At 35.6% G+C, this 19,078-nt stretch overlaps 2 protein-coding genes across 7 annotated transcripts in view; one reads left to right on the top strand and one right to left on the bottom strand.

The window, feature by feature from the left end:
- Positions 1 to 9,836, top strand: part of LOC149076678 (dCTP pyrophosphatase 1-like) — a 62,514-nt gene extending 52,678 nt beyond the window's left edge. The window contains exons 3-5 of one of the 3 annotated variants that reach the window (XM_089244302.1): positions 449 to 590; positions 5,047 to 5,081; positions 9,561 to 9,836. In XM_089244302.1, the coding sequence (XP_089100428.1) occupies positions 449 to 584 (136 nt within the window). In that variant the 3' untranslated portion in view covers positions 585 to 590; positions 5,047 to 5,081; positions 9,561 to 9,836. Of the gene's footprint in view, positions 1 to 448; positions 591 to 5,046; positions 5,082 to 9,055; positions 9,427 to 9,560 lie in introns of those variants that run through there. The other 2 variants (XM_089244301.1, XM_089244300.1) reach the window with 2 other exon arrangements.
- Positions 9,457 to 19,078, bottom strand: part of Sarm (sterile alpha and armadillo motif) — a 288,909-nt gene continuing 279,287 nt past the window's right edge. For all 4 annotated transcript variants that reach the window (XM_089244293.1, XM_089244294.1, XM_089244295.1 and 1 more), the window contains 2 exons: positions 18,758 to 18,879; positions 9,457 to 10,304 (listed from right to left, as the gene is read on the bottom strand). In XM_089244293.1, the coding sequence (XP_089100419.1) occupies positions 10,007 to 10,304; positions 18,758 to 18,879 (420 nt within the window). In that variant the 3' untranslated portion in view covers positions 9,457 to 10,006. The remainder of the gene's footprint in view (positions 10,305 to 18,757; positions 18,880 to 19,078) is intronic.

The following is a 19,078-nucleotide window of genomic DNA, read 5'->3' on the forward strand; positions in this document are numbered from 1 at the left end:
AAACAATTAAAGAGCACTACAAACTAAGATATTAAATTATAAATTACCAACCCATTGTCTGTTAGAAATAAAGTTTATATTTTAAGTAGCTAAATATATGTAAAAAATAAACTTTTCTATGTGCTATTTCAAAAAAAAATCATGATAAACCGTCAAAATGACAGGAAAAAGGTTAGCAAATTTTTAACTTTTTTTTTCAGCATGTGTAAGAAATAAACTGATTTCATTATTTTAAGGGATAAAAGCAGCAAAAATAATTTTTTTACAGTGATATTTGTTTTCATAACATAGTGGACAAAATCCATGACTTTCAGTCATAAAACCCAAAATTAAAATATTACAAAATAAAAGTGAAAAATATATTTATGGAATATTAACCTTCAAGTCATTGGCTGTAATCTGAGATAATTTCATTTTGAAAATTCACCCGTGAATTTTTCATTTCAAGAATGTGGAATGTTCACTTTTTTTTGGGAATGGCCCATACTTGTGCTGGTTTACGAAAAACTCAACTACAGCAATTTACTGCCATGCAATCACAGACAGAAGATTCACCCCTGGGACAATTCACAGACAACAGTTAGACACGGGTAAGTGAGCTACTGAGTCTGTCAGCGAGCGAGTGAGTGAGTAAGCAAGCAAGCAAAATAGTGAGGAAGTGAGTGAGTGAATGGGTGATTAAGGGGAGCGAACGTTAATTTTAAGTAATTTATATTTATACAAAAATTACCACGTTTTCAAGACAAATAAATTCAATTGGTCGAATGCCAATTCGACCAATTGAATTTATTTATTTAAAAGAGAATTGAATTTTTTTATAAAAGAGTTAAAAAGGTTAGGCTGAACGGTTCAGCCTAACTGAAATATGAAAATACCTGTTCCTGCACTGTTTTATTGGAATTGTCTATCACAAACCCGCTTTGACGTTGCAAAATGTTCAAGTTTGAAGTGTTTACTAATAAGCAAGTCAAAAAAAGTTTGGATTTTTCTGTTAGCAGGATCTATTCGAAAAAAAAGCTAATAAAAACAAAATTTCACCTCATGGAATCTCTGAAGTTTTTTTAACATAAGTACTGCAGCAGATATTTAAGTCCACTATGCGGTTGTACGGGCATCAGGATAGACTTTCATCGCAAGTCCCCAGGTTCAAACCCCACTATCAACATAGCGGTGATTAGCTGAAGTGTGTGTTCTGTGGTTTCTGAACTTTGAAATGCGAATGTTAGCTGATCTCATTTAACCCTTTCAGACCCCGGTGCCACAGATGTGTAGGTTGCTTTTTCTCGAAACAGAATTTTTTTTTACCTCAGAGTTAAGCCATGACTTAAAGAATTTGAGTTCGAAATATGGTAGATGTGAACGGGGGCTTTCATCAGACTGCAGCACTTAAAGTTTCAGGGTTTTTCTTTAAGTTGACTTCCAGAAGAAAGTGCCTTTGGGAAAAGCATGATTTAATACATAAAATTTAATGATAAAATTCTGGGAAAATTTTTTATATGAAGATTAATATACCCTACACCACACATCTCGGCGGAAAAAAAAATTTGAACGAAGTGAATCTTTACAAAAAAAAAAGTGCGAAAAAAAAGATTATCTGACATTTTTTTTTTTTAATGTTTTTTTAGTATCAAAAATACAAAAACATTTTGAAAATTCCAAAAGATAAATGCTCGAGGATGAAGGGGTTAAAAAGTCTCTTCACAGAGAGCAATCAGGCCTGCAGCTTTCAAAAAATTCTCAAATAAATAAAACAACTTGCAGAGTTTTCTTTCAAATTTGAGAAACAGATGGCAGCACTTCTTAAACATATAACAGGCATTTCTCAAGAGTCAAACTTCATGTTAAGTACACAGAAAATTCTAATATGCACCAATTTCTCAGAGGAATGTTTATACGGTACACATGCAGTTTAGAGTGGTAGGAGATATTTCAAGAAATGCATTGTGTGAAAAATATGCAATTACAGTAGAACCTTTATTATTCGAAATAATGGTGGGGAAGGGGGATCAGCGGGAATGGAAAAGTTATTTAAAATAACAAAATTGCAAAAAAAAAGTATGTATTTTACTTGTTTAAAATGACTATCCAGAGTATTATTTGTATTCACAGAAAAATCTATTACAAAAATTACAATTATTTATGCAGTTTTATGTAGACAGTCTTTTTATATTGAGCTTCACTGATGGCAGAATCCTTTTTTTGCTTTGTCTTTCAGTTATAAAGAAAAGCAATACATTTCGACCACCGCTTCCTGTGAAATTTTTTCCTATTATCACCTGTAATTGGCTAAATCCTCTAATGCTGATTGCGCTAGGGCAATGTCCAGTTTTTAGGTCTTATGTGTGCATATGGGGGGCTGCTGTTTCAACGTGTTGAGCTGGGACCCCCTAAGAATGGGAGACAGGAGTTCTGTAAAAGAATGAAGAAATCCAGCTCTACAAAATAGAAATATTTGTACAATTTTGTGAAGGTGTAATGAAAACATTGTCAATGAAAAAAATAAAATAAACACAACAACATGATAGGTTTATCTAAAACCAACTCACGGTTCTAGGATTTTGAGAAAATCGACTTGAAAAGGGTTCAAGTGATTGTCACAAAATTACTTCAAAAAAACTCTGACCATTTTTTCCTTCTCCCGTACAAACAGCTGGATATCGGATTTAGTCTTGTATGGTTAGCATTTTTGTTCTGCCCACTCTTCAATGTCTCTTTGTAGGAGAGGGACAAAAAGGTGTGTACCCCTTTTTTTTCCTTATTCATTCGAACTATAGAGCTTTGCTTTTTGTGAAATCTTTTTCCATTCCTCTGTTCACATATTTTTCATTTTTCAAGTAAAATTCTGGGTTAAATAACTGAGTACACAAGCAATGATTCAAACTATGGTCAAGTTATTTTATTTACAAATATTAATAAAATTACCGTATCCCCACGAATTGGCCGGCATGCCATAAAACTTGAGGGACGCCAGCTTTTTGAATGTTGCAGTTTGGTCGGCTTTTGGCATGCTGAAAAAATTGAGGTTAAAAAAGGATCGCAGCATTCATTCAGCCGATTCAATGGATTTTTTTAAATAAAGATGTCTTTTTTTTTATAATCACTCGTTTTCAAAAACAAGTTTTCTTTAAATATTAATTTGTCTCGTTCTTCCTCCAAAATTAATTCAATCTATGCATTACCTGTGTTCGTAAAACTTTGAACGAAAAGCATTTTACTTACATAATTCTTAAATTTTGTAACTCTCTGCCCATCCAATATGAATTCAACGTTATCATATATGCCTACACAGCTTAAATTTCTTCATTACAACTTACCTTTACTGAAATTTCCAATATATGTATAGATATATTTACCTTGTTCATTTTACTCTAATGCACTTTCGGCTCTCTACCGCATTTATTTAATTATTGAACTTTTTTTAAATTGCGACACCACCATTATTTACCACAAAATGTTTAATAATTTATCAATCATTTTCTTTCATAACTCTCTCTCACACACACACACACACTTCCGGACACATAAGTGTGAGGAATTGATAGATGAGTTGTACAATTTTTTTTCCACTTACTTAATTTCTAGCTGTGGCTCACCTTTTACTGCATTTTCACCCGTGGCCCCTTAGTATATTCTAGGGCTACTGTGTGGTCATGTGAGCATTGTTCTGGGATCTCATTGTGAGGATCGAGGTTTGTACCCCACTGGCGGCACAGTGGCTGTCTGATGAAGTTGCGTTTTCGGGTTCTCAAATGTGAGCCGTCTCCTATTTAGAAAGTCTTGGAGGAGGGAAGGCAAACATTCTCTTTCTCTCAACATGATCCTTACATAAGATGAGAATTCAGCCACCTGCCATTTTCAATTCAAAATATGGAAGACAAAACATGGAACACATAACTCTGACATAAATGCATTGAAGGCCATTCAAGTATTATGTAAGCAGAATTTCTGTCATTTTTTTACCCTCCCCCACGTCAGCAAAATATAGTAATCTGGGCTAGTTTCAACCAAGAATATTTCGGCTCCCCCTCTATAAGAGTAGAGGGGAATAGCCCCCAAGCGATAAATTTAACTAAATTTGAAATATTTTTGGAACAGCAATTTGACTATTGAGGAAAAAAAGTCTTCGAATGTTTTTGTGAATAAAGGTAATAAGTGATAAAAGGTAAATATGAATAAATAAAAATTCAAAAATTTTGCCTATACTGATAGAAAATTATAATCACTAAAAAACCAGGATGTCACAATTCGGAGGGAGGCAGATGTTTATCTCTATCATGCCAAAACAAAAGTGAATGTCAGTATGTCTTGTACAATCGAGCGATAAGAATTTCTATGATAAGCTAAAAACGAGTCTTTCAGGTGGAGAATTTGTTACTAAAGAGCAGCCGCCTTTATACATTATGAAAATTCCTTTTCATTGTCAAAAGAGTTAAGGTTTCTTTGAACTGACTATTCATGAGGTGCTCGTCGAACATCTATATCTGCTAAGTTAACTGAAAACTGTCCCCCATGAAGAGGCAGAAGCTTTGTCGTTTTCCGACGCCCAGCGCTGTTGCAAGTACAATGGTCATTTCATGAAGAAAGGGGCGTATGCTAAGCCAGCTTAGTGATTCTTTACTGGAGGAAAAGCAAGGCAGTATATTTATGGCCAAGGCCTGGAAGTTGAAAACTTCACATGCAACACTACGGCCAGGACCGTTTGAAAGTCGTCAATTTCACTCGTAAATAAATGTGCAGGCCCGCCTTAAGAGCATCATGGGCTCCTGGGCCAAATGATTTTTCTGAGGCCCTACCAGGCAAATTCTCAAAAATCTAAACAAAATTTCATTTTTGTGAGGCTTTTTTTCCTCTTGAGGCTCGTGTGGGCCCATGCCTTAAGACGACACTGGACCGTTGGTCAGTTAACATGAAATCTTGATATTGCCGTACCCGGTTTATCCATGTCTGATAATCAAGGTTCTACTGTAGTCTGAGTTGATACAACCTAATATTTAAAAGAAGCCAGTTAAAATTATTATATACTCATATATTTTCTAATTTTTTTAGTCAATGGAAAGATAAAGTTGAAGAGGGACTTCCAGGTATTTTTATTACATTTCACATGATTTTATGAAATGAATCAATTTTCTCAAATTAATTGCTACACCAGAGCTTGACAAATTCAAGATGACAGATCGCCATGGTGACTGTAAAATTGATTTTGATACCTTAATTTTCTATGTGTGGTTACTAAATTTGAATCTGAAGATGACCAAAAACTTTTGGAATTTATGTTAGCTTGCCTTACCAACGTATCAATAAGTTCCAGAGTTAGGCATATATACAGGGTGTAATCCCACTGCAAATTACTGGCGAAGCGTTGGTTTTAGAGCTATACTTCCAATTCAAAAAAGTATTCAAATAACGTGTGGAACTCGGATATATCATTCATTTTGCAAGGGGTTGTGTAGTTATTAAAATAAAAAATCTGGGCTTAAAATCCAATTAGAAAGTTGTTGCCCTGTCTCTCCTGAGGCCAACAAAAGTTTTTAAGTGCAATATTCGCTGACATTTAAATTCGAAAAACTGTCTCTAAAAGTTGTCTCATTTTCCATTAGTTTATGCTGTTTTTTCCCTAATCTTTTTCTATTTTTTGAATTTGAATATGTCAGCGAATATTGCACTTAAAAATGTGGAACACGTTTTTTTGTTGGCCTCAGGAAAGACAGGGCAACAACTTTCTAATTTGGTTTCTGAACACAGGAAGTTCATATACAAAGTTATTTGTTTTTATTTGAATAAATATACAACCCTTTGCAAAATGAATGATGCTCTGAGTTCCGCACATTATTTGGACACTTCTTCTAATTGGAAGTATGCTTCTAGGATCCACGGTTCGCTAGTAGATTGCAGGTCGAGGAGTTTGCTATGCACCCTGTATTAGATAAAAATTATAATAGACTGTAATGTCCATTTGGGCATCATGGAATTACTATGATGCCCAAATTTTTTTTTAATTTGTCAAGTCTTGTGCTATGTACTCAGTTATGTATGAATTAGAACTTTTTTCTTTTCTGATGTGGACAATTAATCTTGTAAATGTATAAATACCATATATGACTATATATGGTATGTATACAATATTTATATGTTAGATGCATAGAGCTGATCAAGAACAAATCAAGAGGTCAACATTGTAGGGTGTGGTATTCATAGTACCAGCACAGAGCATAATCAGTGACACACAGATAAGATCCGATTTCTACATGGGCAAGTGTGGCCCTTGCACAGGTTCCCAAAATTTAGACAAAATATATTTACTGACTCTAAAGAAACATCTTTGACCTTAGTCACAGGAGCCTAGTAATTTCTGCTTTTCCCAGGGCCTCCTCCTATTAACGTTGCGCCCAGGATACAGGTCCTGTGAGTAGAGAACATTCAAGCACCATTGGTTCAATATGGAATGATTTGATTTTGATGCAAGCAGTGTTTGGGGGCATGTGTTGACATCAAAGATAACTGTCAACATGTGACCTTCCCAGCTAAAGCAAATGAGTTTGCCTTCTTTGGTTTTGGTGACTTAGGATGACATTTCTCATTTGAGACTTGTAGTAAGTAATTTGAAATGGTCACCAAGTTAGTCTCAATTTGTTTAAGTCATGTCATGAAGCATTGTCCTTGTGGTATTGTAAACATATAATTTATTCTAAATATTGGTATTGTGCTAAGTACCCAATAGGCATGTACTTTCCTTTCATGTACTTTCGGCGTACGTCTGTTCTTATAACATATTCTGTGTTAAAATCACTGTCTTCACACATTTTTACAATTGCTTCCTTTTGGCAGCACGTTTAGGTTTTTGATAAGACTTCCGTAATTGATGGCCTCCGTAAGCGTTCAGTTTGGTTTTCTGTGAACATGAATAGAGTACCAAATATATTACTGGCAACGTTCTGTAACACTAACTGTAATTATCAAGATATATTTATGAGCCACAATAAGTGCTCTTCATACATTTGTTATTGGAGTGTTTTGAAGTGCTTATTAACACAACCAGATTATTGAATTGCACAACGTTTTTATCACATGCAAAATCGTTGATATAGCACTTTTCTGGTTCACAAACAATTCATTCAGTTCAATTCATCGAAGTTTAATGTGTATAAAAAGTAAATATTTTGACTTCGGAACTATAAAATTTTTCTTTATTCATTTATAAGTAGAAAGAATAAGTTTGTTTGTACCCTTTGATAGTGTCTTTGAGATTTCAGAACATTGGAAGAGAAAGAATTGTACAACTACTAGTTAAAATAAGTGCCAGAACCTAGCTGGGCAGAGTATTGTAGGAATTTATCAGTGTAATGTAGGGTTACCAGATTTGAAAATGCCTACGCTCAGGAGTACATACCCTTAGAAACGTCACTTACTCCAATTTCTACAACTTACAGCAACACTATGCTGACACAAGAATAATTTTTCTTAACTTAAACAGACAACTTATCTAAAAAAAAGCAAAACAGAAAAAATTTCTTGTAATTTTGACGGTTATTGGTCAATGCGTGTGGAAAAACAACACAAAACGCTCATATCAATGAAGAGATATATGATATAGAGTGAAAAGAAAAATTTTCCTCAGAAAAATTCTGGAAACCTTTAAATGATATAAGGGCAAATTTTTCGAAACGTAGGATGCTCGAAATGACATCAAAAAGAAGCACATCTGATAACCTTAGTGTAATGAATACTGAAATTTTATATCTTATGGAGATATATTAACAGTATAACATAGCTGCCAACACAAATTAAAATATTAACATAGCTGGTAAGTTAAATAAAATGGAGATTTTGCACACAAGGAAGTTAAACCCTTGGGAATAAAATCCCTACGCAAAAAACAAGTGAAATTGGAGGCTAAAACTTCCATGGTGATGTAAAAAAATATTGTGTTTAATCAGAAACGATGTGAATAAACATTCTGCGTCAATGACCCCAAAATCATTGGAAGATGAAGGGGAAAGGCGTCAATTTTTGAAGAACGCAGACTTTTTGTGACACTTGCTTGATGTTTGTTTTTTTGATTTCACATGGATGATGATGTCAGTCTTTCCACCATGACCGATGTTTATGTCCGTAACACAACATGTACAGAAAGAAAAAAGTCGGCCCTTTTTTCTGGAATGTTTGATGAAAGAAAATTTATCGAGGAATAAGTATCTTTAAAATTGATTAAATACTTTTTGCTTATCAGTATTCATGTTTTGTTATCGCACGTACGTAACTTCAACAAAAGAGGAAGTTTTGACCACATGCATGTCACTGTAATCTTCAATTATTATCCAGGACTATTGGCTGCTAAGCTATTTCCCTGCACAATAAGATAAACAACTTTTCTTGTTACCATCAAAGGGTTTGTAAAACTTCTTTAAAAAAGGAATTTCTCACTATTCCTCCATCTACGACGTGTGGCATCATTTCGAAAGGGGAAAAACAGAGGCAAAAAACTTTTTGCCCCATAAGAAATTCCTTAGGGATTATTTTCAGAAATGGAAATTCTTTTTAAATGAAGTAGGGATTTTTTGAGAAATCTCCCAAATTTTTACGAATATAAGAATTTTTCGGGAGGTCCAGAGATGAAGCTAAAATTTTGGAGACTTAGCAGCTATGGTATAAATAACTTGAATTTAAAATATAAGGGTACTGAAAAAACACAGATATCGCTGATGAGTGATTACAAGTGTTAAAAAATTAATAGATCCGTGCATGGTTTTAGAATCAAGAAGGGCGGAAGGAAACTTCAAGCAATAAAAAAAACAAAATTAAGATTAATAAGTGTTGGTTTCTTACTTGGATGGTAAATATACAGGGTGGATCAGCAGGTAATGTTTGGAAAAAGTAATAAACAGATCTAGGTGTGAGCAAGTGATGCCAAACTTGGTGCTGATGAACATTAAAGCGGGCAATTGTATGTGTGTTTCATTAGTGAGCAGTGAGTTTTAAGTTGTTCACTTGTGATTTTCACAAGCAAAAATGAATAAATATTCAAAAGATGTTTGTTTATTGTGCTACAAATGGCCAGATGCTATGAAAATGTTACGGCAGTTCAACAAGCATGGCAGGAGGAGTTTCACAACAAGAAATGCCCAGACAAAAGAACCGTGCAAGATTTTTTATGGAAAAACTGTCTACACGATTGACAACGAGGTCTTCTCACGTGCAATGGATGGATTCCGGAACCTCACTGCTGTCCTTGTTAAAGAAAGTGGTCACTCCAAACCTCTTTATCATTAATTGCATTCTATTTAATTTCAATATGCATCATTAAAATCCTTTCAACACCGTTATTTGTTTTAAATTTTTTATTTGTTTCAAACGTAACCTGGTGGGTCACTGTATTCATGCTGCTCATTCAATTTTGCAATTATAAACGTTTCATTGATAAAAATGTGTAAGAGTAAAAAAGGAAATATTCAGAGCAAATAAATCAGTGTTACTTTTTATTTTATAATAAATTTTTAGCCATACATAGCAAGATCTCAATCTGGAATTTTTTCTAAAATTATAATTTTTCCCCCTTTGTATAGACTGGACAGAGGAAGAAAAAACTCACTTGGCACACGAGTTGAGTGATGTTTATATCTATCTCCAGAGTCTTGCTGAGAAATGTAAAGTAAACTTGCCAAAAGCAATCATAGAAAAGATGAAACAAAATGCCCAAAAATATCCAGTGAATAAGGTTTGGGGTTCATCCAAGAAGTACACAGAATATCTGTAAACTCATGTTTTTCCTTCCTGTTCCAAATGTTTAAAAAAATGCCTTTGATATTAATTAAAATTGTTGTATAACTGTCTGTGAAACACTTCATCATGGTATGTCTTAAATTTTAAATAAAATGTATGGTTTCATTAATGCATGCACATGCTGAATGATGTTCAACATCACTATAAAAGTATTTTATCTCCAGTTGTGATCAGTACATTATTCATTCACGAGTACTTTGAACACTTAATATTTCTCTGATGACCAGTATCAAAAGTTGTTATGGGTAACGTCACAAGCACTATCTGAAACACTAATGCTTCCAATGTCACTATCTTCATCTTGTGGAGAATTACCATTTTTGGCACTTTCATTGCTCATGCTTCTCTGGTACATATTTGATTGCTTACCAGATGTGAGACCTGCCCCAGAGATAGTGCTTGATGTTGTAGAAGCACCTCCAACACTTATAAATCGTCCCAAGGGCCCGTCACTTCTCGCATTCATCTCTCCTCGCATGAATCTCTCTAACTTATCAACACATGCATCTTGGTAATCATGTATCCACCTGTAAAAAACCAATGGAAGAAAGGGAAATAAATATAGTAAACGTTTATATTGTGGTATAACCTTGATTATCTAGAAAACTTATTCACCATTTATCTAGTTATGGCTCTGGCTGTGAGGTGCCATGAGATTTGTAATGCGTGCTTGGGAGATATAATTATTTTGAGTATATTGATGGATTTGTGATTCCCAACCACAGCACTTTACGGAGAGGTGCCTTCCACAAGAAAATCTCCAAATAGAGCAATGGTGCCGTGAGACACGTGAAATTGTTATCCTGGTCCTTACAGTGAGCCCAAAAAGTTCAGAAATCTTTGCATTAATCCTCTCAGCTGCAATTTGAAGAAATCTTCCCTAACTTGATACTTTGTATTTCAGCAATTGCAAGATATCTCACCACCTTAAAACCCTCTATTTCAGCAATGATAAGCCAAGATATATTGTAAGTTTCTTTCTCCGAAGAACATGTTTTCTATCCCTCAACCTGTCGGATCAACTGCCTGTGGGCAGAGTAAGGTTCTGTTTACATTTTGGTAATAGAGACAATGTGTGTGTGTGTGTGTTTTTTTTTTTGGAATACACATTTTTTCCCCCCTTTCAGGTAGTATTAGGAATCTTCATATAGTATAAATAACAAGAAAAAGTATTTCTATTTCGTGCTTTCAGAGTTGGGAGGGAGAATGCACAAAATCTTGGGAAAAAGATGTGGCTCATTTTTTACAGATGGTTTTGTTATTTCCTCTGTGCCAGTTAAAATGCAGATCAACAAAATTTATAAAACTATGAAATGGGTCAAGAGTTGGCTCCTCTTTGAATGTGTTTTTTTAAGTGGCCCATAAGTTATTTATTTGGTCCTTATTTAGTCTGTCATTAGCTGAAACAGGATTTCCAACATTTAAGATAAAATTTATGAAACGGTAAGCACTGTAAAAAAGGAGACTGAAACTGACTGAAGACAGCTTTAGAAAGTATTTGGGTTCTCATTTATCCAGAGCACGGAGCACCAAAAACCTTTTGCAGTCCCCTAGTTTCCACCCCGGGACCTTGGAATAGGTATTTTAGCTTTTACAAGATCCAACTCTATTTAAAACAATTAATTAAAAATTCAATCCTAAAAGGAAGGGAATCATAATGGCTCATCAATGAGAGCTGTAATATGGAAAAAATTATCATATTAAATTATTTTTTTATCTATTAAGCCCTAAATTATATGCATTGTTAGTCAACATGTAATTTTTTTTTCTGAATACACTTTATAACAAAAATTGCCCAATGAAAATCTTTGTGTTTTTTCAAAAAGGAAAAAATTAAAAACTTTAGAAAAAAAGATTAAGTCAAGGGAGTTACATAAATTCCTTCTAATACTGGATACTCCTTAAACCGTATTTCAGTGACAGTGCTTCTGATGTTCAATGCTCATAACAGGGCTGCGTTATGTTAATAAGTGATCCACATCGCTAAAATATTTGTTAGCAGGGTCTGAAAAAACCTCTCAAAAATCATCAGCCGAAACATTTTTAAACTGAGTTACATATGTTAGCTGAGGTACCACTATTGCATTCATTTCTATAGACAGACTAATTCCCTAGTGCAGCGGTTCTCAACCAGTGCTCTGCAGCTTCGTGTGAACTCCCAGGGGTTCCACGGCCACTCGAGGAAAATAAAAAGGCACAGTAAATTTGAAAAAAATTATTAATTTTTTTAATAACAATAAGTAACTTGGATGAATAAATAAAAAAATTGGCCTACGGGACTCCGCCATAAAAATTATATACCAAAAAGGGCTTCATGGATCAAGAAAGGAAGAGAACTGCTGCCCTAGTGTATTTGTCTGGAGACAATTTTCTGCCTTGATTATTTAGTGGCATCAATCATTATTTTTTTGGATAAAAAAACAGAAAAGCTGCTGTTTTGTCGGATATTCCAAGAAAATTGGGGGGGGGGGGGGAGAGTGTGGAACTTCATTCTTGAAAACTATGGTTTTTTTTATAGTTCTAATTTTATTCCATGATTCAGTAACATTTATGATGAAAAAATAAGATATCCTTGATGACTCAATGAACCGAAAGTTTTGAGAATTACAGTCAAACCTCGTTAGTGCGTCACCCGGTTAACACGTCACTCCGCTTACGGGATCACTTTTTGGAAGTCCCAATTATCCTCAGGCAGGAATTGGCACAGTTGTCTTACTCCATTACATAGCTGCCAAGTCTCCCGAATTTTTCGGGAATCTCCCGAATTTTAGCTTCATCGCTCGACCTCCCGAAAAGTTCTTAAATCTCCCGAATTTTTACGAAAATCACAAAAATCCCTAATTGTCCCTAAAAATTCCCTACTTCAGTAAAAAAAATCCCCGCTTATGAAAACAATCCCTAAGGAATTTCTTGTGGGGCATGAACTTTTCCCCTTTCGAAATGACGTCACACGTCGTAAATGGGGAAATTCCCTTTTTAAGGAAATTTTACAAACCCTCTGATGGTAACAAGAAAGTTGTTTGTCTTATCGTGCAGGGAAATGGCTTAGCAGCCAATAGTCCTGGATAATAATCGAAGATTCTAGTGACGCGTATATGGTGAAAATTTCTTTTGTTGAAGTTACGTACGTGCGATATAACAAAGCATGAATAATGATAAGCAAAAACATATTTAATCAATTTTAAAGATACTTATTCCGATGAATTTCCTTCCATCAAACGTTCCAGAAGAGGGCCTACTTTTCCTTTTTGTACAAGTTGTGTTACGGACATAAACATCGGTCATGGAAAGACTGCCATCATCACTCATGTGAAATTAAAAAAAAAACATCAAGCAAGTGTCACAAAAAGTCAGTGTTCTTCAAAAATTGACGGTGTTTTCCTTCATCTTCCGATGATTTTGGGGTCATTCGCGCAGAATGTTTGTTCACAGCGTTTCTGATTGAACACAATATTTATATTTACATCATTGAAGTTTTGGCCTCCAATTTCACTTGTTTTTTGCGTAGGAATTTTATTCCCAAGGGTTTAACTTCCATGTGTGTAAAATCCCTGTTTTAATTTGACTTCAGTAGGGATTTTATTCCCTACGCTTTAACTTTTATGTTTGGAAAATCCCTATTTTATTTGGAAAAATCCCTATTGTATTTATTAGGGAGGAGTTTTAGCATAAAATACGGGTTTGCGCGAAAATCTCCCGAATTTTCATTTTCAAAAGTTGGCAGCTATGCCATTAAAAGAGTCACTCCGCTTATCAAGTCATATTTTTGCTCTCCCAAGAGTGACTTATTAACGAGGTTTGACTGTATATGATTTTTGCCATACATGTTTTTATGTGAAAATTACACTGCACATAATAGGACTATATTATAGTCTGCTGCAGAAGTATTGTTACGAAAAATATCATAGCATATTTTGTTACGATACCCTCAAACTTGCCAATGTCCTGCTGCCAAACAAAAAATGCAAAGGTACTGCACAAAACATCCAGATTTTTCTGGGACGTTGATTTTCTGCAAATCCGAAACCCCCTCCCCCCCCCCCCTCTATGCTGACGTAATACTTGAATGACCCCTAACGATGTGCTCCGGATTGGAAGTAGAGAGGTTCAGAGAATATTCGGATGGTCTTTGGACTTTTGCCAACCTCATAAAAAAACCAATACCAATCCTTCCATTGAATCCAAATACTCCTTACTCCATGACAAATTGTGCTCCGTGCTGATGGTTGTAGAAAGTGTGAGATTCGTGTCTGAAGTCATGCTAATAATAAGTACAGCTATTGGGTCCATCTAGAATTGAACTGTTTTCTGAAGACAAGAGTGAACCATTCACCTTTCCAATTCATTTCATTCTGGCCCAAGTTAATTTATCATCTTTGTAGTAACTTTTGCTTCAGAAGAGATTTTCAGCTACATGTTTTGAAATACATACCCATAGCTGGACTGCTAACGGCGATGAACAGTCTTTTGATGCAGGAATTGGTAAGCTTCACAAAATTTGAGGCACAGACAATTTCTGGCTAGATGTTAAATGCGAAATCTCTATCCATCTAAGCTGTGGTTACATTAGGCCTCCCAATTCACAATTTCACTTCTACACCCCCCATCAGTTTTAGATAATATTTTATGTATATCCAGGGCTCGGCACGGGTCACTTTTTCCCCTAAAAGTCACTTTTTTAGAAGCTGGTCACTTTTATTACCTATTTTCGGGCCCAGGTCACTTTTTTTAGCAAAAAAACCTCGGTCTCGCGCGCTTTTCGGGTGTCAGTGTTTTTCTTTTCTTCAAGGACGAACTTTACCGGTTCAAGGTCGCTAATTTTCTCCCTCCCTTCATTGAACTACGATCGTACAAGGAACCCATATATATATATATATGAATGAAGGCGTCTTTATCTTCCCGGGAGCATACCGTGTGACGTCAGCATAACTTGATTTCAAGGCGCTTGGAAAGAAAGCTCCTTATAGTTAAGAGTCGTCATTTTATGGAAAAGCCGATCGGAAAAAAATAGCGTATTTACAACAAAGAATTTTTTCCCCTCCTCTACTACCATTCTTTCTTATTTCCCCACTCGTTCTTTCATTTTCATCTTATTTTAAAATTGATCCTTTATTTTATTAGTTTTAAAAAGTTTGTCCTAAGGGCCGAATTCCTTTCTTGGAGCATCGAGCAAGTTACATTTGTTGTTTGTTCTATCGTTACTTTTATTAATTTTTTTTAACATTTGAAATGACGATTTAAAGGCTCATTTACATTGAGCGAGTTTATAAAGAGAGCCCGTGCAGAAACTAACTTACGCGCAGCGGGAGAATACCAAAGCGCGCATATTAAAGATGCATACTATTAATACGTATTAAGCGTATTATTAGTACGCTTTGGAGAATCGCGATCTATCTAGAAATAAAATTCGTACTATTTTTCTAACTGGATTTAAATCTCAGCAAGAAACCGTAGCCCCAGATATGATCGAAAGGAGAACTGTTTATAAGATCACAGAATCCTGCAATTCAACGTTTATGGAAGGATGACGTCACTCTCTGCTACCATACGATGGTTTTTAACAACTGGCTGTTGCGAAGATATATTTTGGAAAGAGAGAAAATTCAACTGCCCCTGCTGGGAATCGAACCCACGTCCTTTCACTTTCCGGTTGAATTTTCTCTTTCCAAAATATATCTTCGCAACAGCCAGTTATTAAAAACCTTCGTGTGGTAGCGGAGAGTGACGTCATCCTTCCATAAGTCTCCATCTAGTGGCAGCGTCAGCAGTTGTGAGCTTGGCCTGAGTCTGGTCTGGCCGTCCATGTACGGTCCTTTTCAGTGTACACGAGCTCCAAGGAAAGATTGAGAGTGCGTTCACCCGGAAAGTGAAAGGACGTGGGTTCGATTCCCCGCAGGGGCAGTTGAATTTTCTCTCTTTCCAAAATTTATCTTCGCAACAGCCAGTTGTTAAAAACCTTCGGATTCAACGTTTATTTAACCAAATCATGAAAATTGGTCATCAGGCTGATGAAAACTCAGTTAACGTGCATGCGAGCCGTACATAGAGGTGGATTTAACGGTGGGCACAGCGACCGCGCCTTTGGCCCCTACTTTATACTTTTTTCATAATTTAAGGGGCGTAATATTAATTTTTTTTTATGCCCGGGGCCGTCAACAACTGACCTTTATCCGCTTCTGGCCGTAACTTAATTTAGAGCATCTTCACGATGCTGATTGTTGACTTAATATCGACATATTGCGCTCCATTCTCGGTGTTGTGTAAAAAAAATCCCCTTTTCAGACCTCGGAAGTTATTACAACGTTTTTGTCTCGAGTCGCTGTTATGACCGCAATAGGAGAGGGCGGGGTCTGGTTCCACGGGTGTTGAACGAGGAAGGGTGCCGAGTTTACTCTTTTTTCCGTTATTAAAAATGGATACCGGCCCCGGGCGATAGTAAATTTTCGTTCGTACTTGCGGCCCGGGTTGCTACATACCGTGATCAAATCCAAAACTAGGGGGGGGGGGGGGCAATGCCTCGAATGGAATTTTTGATGGAATGGTATATTTAAGAAAAGGAAATAAATTCCTTTGCAAAATTATCGAATTTCACAGTCAAGGGGCAGTAAAATTACATTTCCCCTCCAGAAAAAATATCGTATTACGGCCATGGTAAATCGGTTGCCCCGGGTGGGGGCGAATTCACTGTTTTTGTTCTTTGAAAATTACGGGAGGAGTCCGAGCTAACGTGGCGACTTTTTTTCGCGCTAAAATAAGTAGCCCTGACAGCAGCATCCATAAACTCTATCAACCGCATTTATAAACCCCGTATGTCGTTGATTCGAATTTTGTGTTCATTTTATCCTAATTTTCCGTATTTCCCGATATATTTCTATCGATTTTCGCATATTGCCGCATATTTGGTTGATTCATGTTATAAATTATATATTTTTTTGTAATTTTATGTGCCCTTTGTCAGCCATCTTGAATTGATCGCCGCAAAACGGCGATTGGTTGGCGAGGAAAAAAGTCGCCACGTTGGTGCTTACAAGGTTCATGGGAAATTTACCGGGGAAGACCGCGGAGTCTTTTTCTGTTAAAAATTACGAGGGGGGGGGGCAAAATTATATTGTTTCTGGGTAAAGTAGTAAATGTTTTTTTTGCAAGGGTGTATGTTGTGTGTAAAAAAAAAAAGGAAAATATATATTTAAAAATTTTTCTCTCAAAAACCAAACAATTTCAAAACTGATTTGTTTTCTCCCTCACCCAAGGGCAGTATTATTTTGGAGCCTCCTCCGCCTGTAAAAGAGTAGACACACCCACCCTTCCCAGTCCAGCCATAGGTGCAGATAGACTTGAAGGTCTTAGAGATGCGGCAGATGACAATTGATATACATCATTAGGCTCTGCCATTGACGTTGGGGGGGGGGGATGGATTGCCCTCCCTCAACGTATAAGGGGCCGTTCAAGTATTACGTAAGCAAATTTTTAGCCATTTTTGACCCCCCCCCCCTTGTCAGCAAAATTTCGTCATCAGCTCTGCCCCTCTGAATCCTAACTCATATTTTCATAAAGGGTGGTTGATGACGTAAGCATTATCGAAACCCCCCTTGTCATCAAAAGTCAGCAAGTCAGAAACACCCCCCCCCCCTCCATCGATGATGACTTAATACTTGAACGGCCCCTAACAATTAAAATAATTTAGTTAATTTAAATAATTTATTTAATTCAGTAGTTTAAGTAATATTTTAATTTAATAATTTAAAATAATATTGTTAAAAATGTAATTTTAGTTTTTTTTTTAAATCAATCATTATAGTAAATTTCTTAAAATTTGTTGGAAGATGTTATACAAACCTAATTATGTAAATCAATTTGTACTTAGTTAAAAAAAAGAGTTTGAGTACATTTTGTATACTGTCATTCATAGCATAACATAATGAAAAATCCACTAGAATGTAGATGGGACAAATTCTCTCATCAAATTTTGTGTTATTTCATTGATTTTAAGATGGGTTGTGGATAGCAATATGGGGCCATTCAAGTATTACATAAGCAAATTTTTAGTCATTTTCGACCCCCCCCCCGTCAGCAAATCGGAAACCCCCTCCCCCCATCTATGTGATGACGTAATACTTGAACGGCCCCTATGGGGGGGGGGGGGAAAGGCATTACTACTGTTACTTAGAAAGGATGTAATGTTACTCTCTCACACATAGTTGTTGATAAATTTGATAAGTTATTCAAAACTTTTCTGGTTAGCAGAATGCATTCGAGTTTGATTTATTTCACACTGCTATATGTAAAAAAAGCAATTTCGATGAGCTCCATTGAAATACAAAGTTTAGTGAAAACTAAATTCATTCAATTTGGTAATAATCAAAATTCATTGTCCATTTGGTCTCTTTCTAAAATTATTGGGTCACTTTTCAAACATTTTGGTCACTATTTGGTCACTTTTTTTAAATATTTTGGTCACTATTTTCAGTAGTTTTGAGGCCATGATCCGTGCTGAGCCCTGTATATCTGATTATATTTATGTGTGTATACACTGCTGTGGCCTGTTATCTTTGCTCTTTGCAATATCTTTGTCAGCCACACCCTTCAGACATTGAATGCTATATTTTAGCCACATCCCTTATGGTGTAATGAATGTTGCTAGACATAATAAAAAGTACTTGCAATACAAGTCTTCAAATGAGCGTTTATATTCTTTCAATGATTACATCATAGCAAACACGTTTTATTATGTGAATATCATTATTTCTTCTTTTGAAACAGGTGGTTTTTAATTTTTGTTAATTCATTTCTTTAGAAAAATTCAGTTCAGCTATTGTAAAATGAATACCGGTATGGGATTGATGTATTAAAAAAAATTGAGATCGAAATGTGGAAAGGTGGATTTGTTTTTCAAGAAAAAGAATTGTCTATATACTTCTGTGACAGACTATACCTGTATCATGTACAGGCAAAACTGATTAATTGACTAATTACAACCTACCTTACACCATTGAAGTAGCACACTGCTCTCATATCTTCGGGTAATGTTTCGGGTTCTGGCCATTGGAAGTTGTCCAGAATAGGAATGATATTGCACTCACTTTGCAAAGCTTCAACTATTTCCTGTAAAATAATATAAAGAGTTGGTGAGAGCCACTTGGCGATATCTTTGCATGCCAATTCTATGCAAGAATACATATGTGTGATAAACGAGACATGCACAGCATTCTACCACTTTCTAAAAATCCTGTTTCATACTCCACCTGAACAATATTATGAACGTTACTAAAATTTGCCGTAATATACCACACCACCTAAAACA

The sequence above is a fragment of the Pholcus phalangioides genome, unplaced genomic scaffold (genome assembly GCF_987345545.1).
Source record: "Pholcus phalangioides strain wild (caught in Gottingen) unplaced genomic scaffold, Ppha-v1.0 ptg000015l_1, whole genome shotgun sequence".
Classification (NCBI taxonomy): domain Eukaryota; kingdom Metazoa; phylum Arthropoda; class Arachnida; order Araneae; family Pholcidae; genus Pholcus; species Pholcus phalangioides.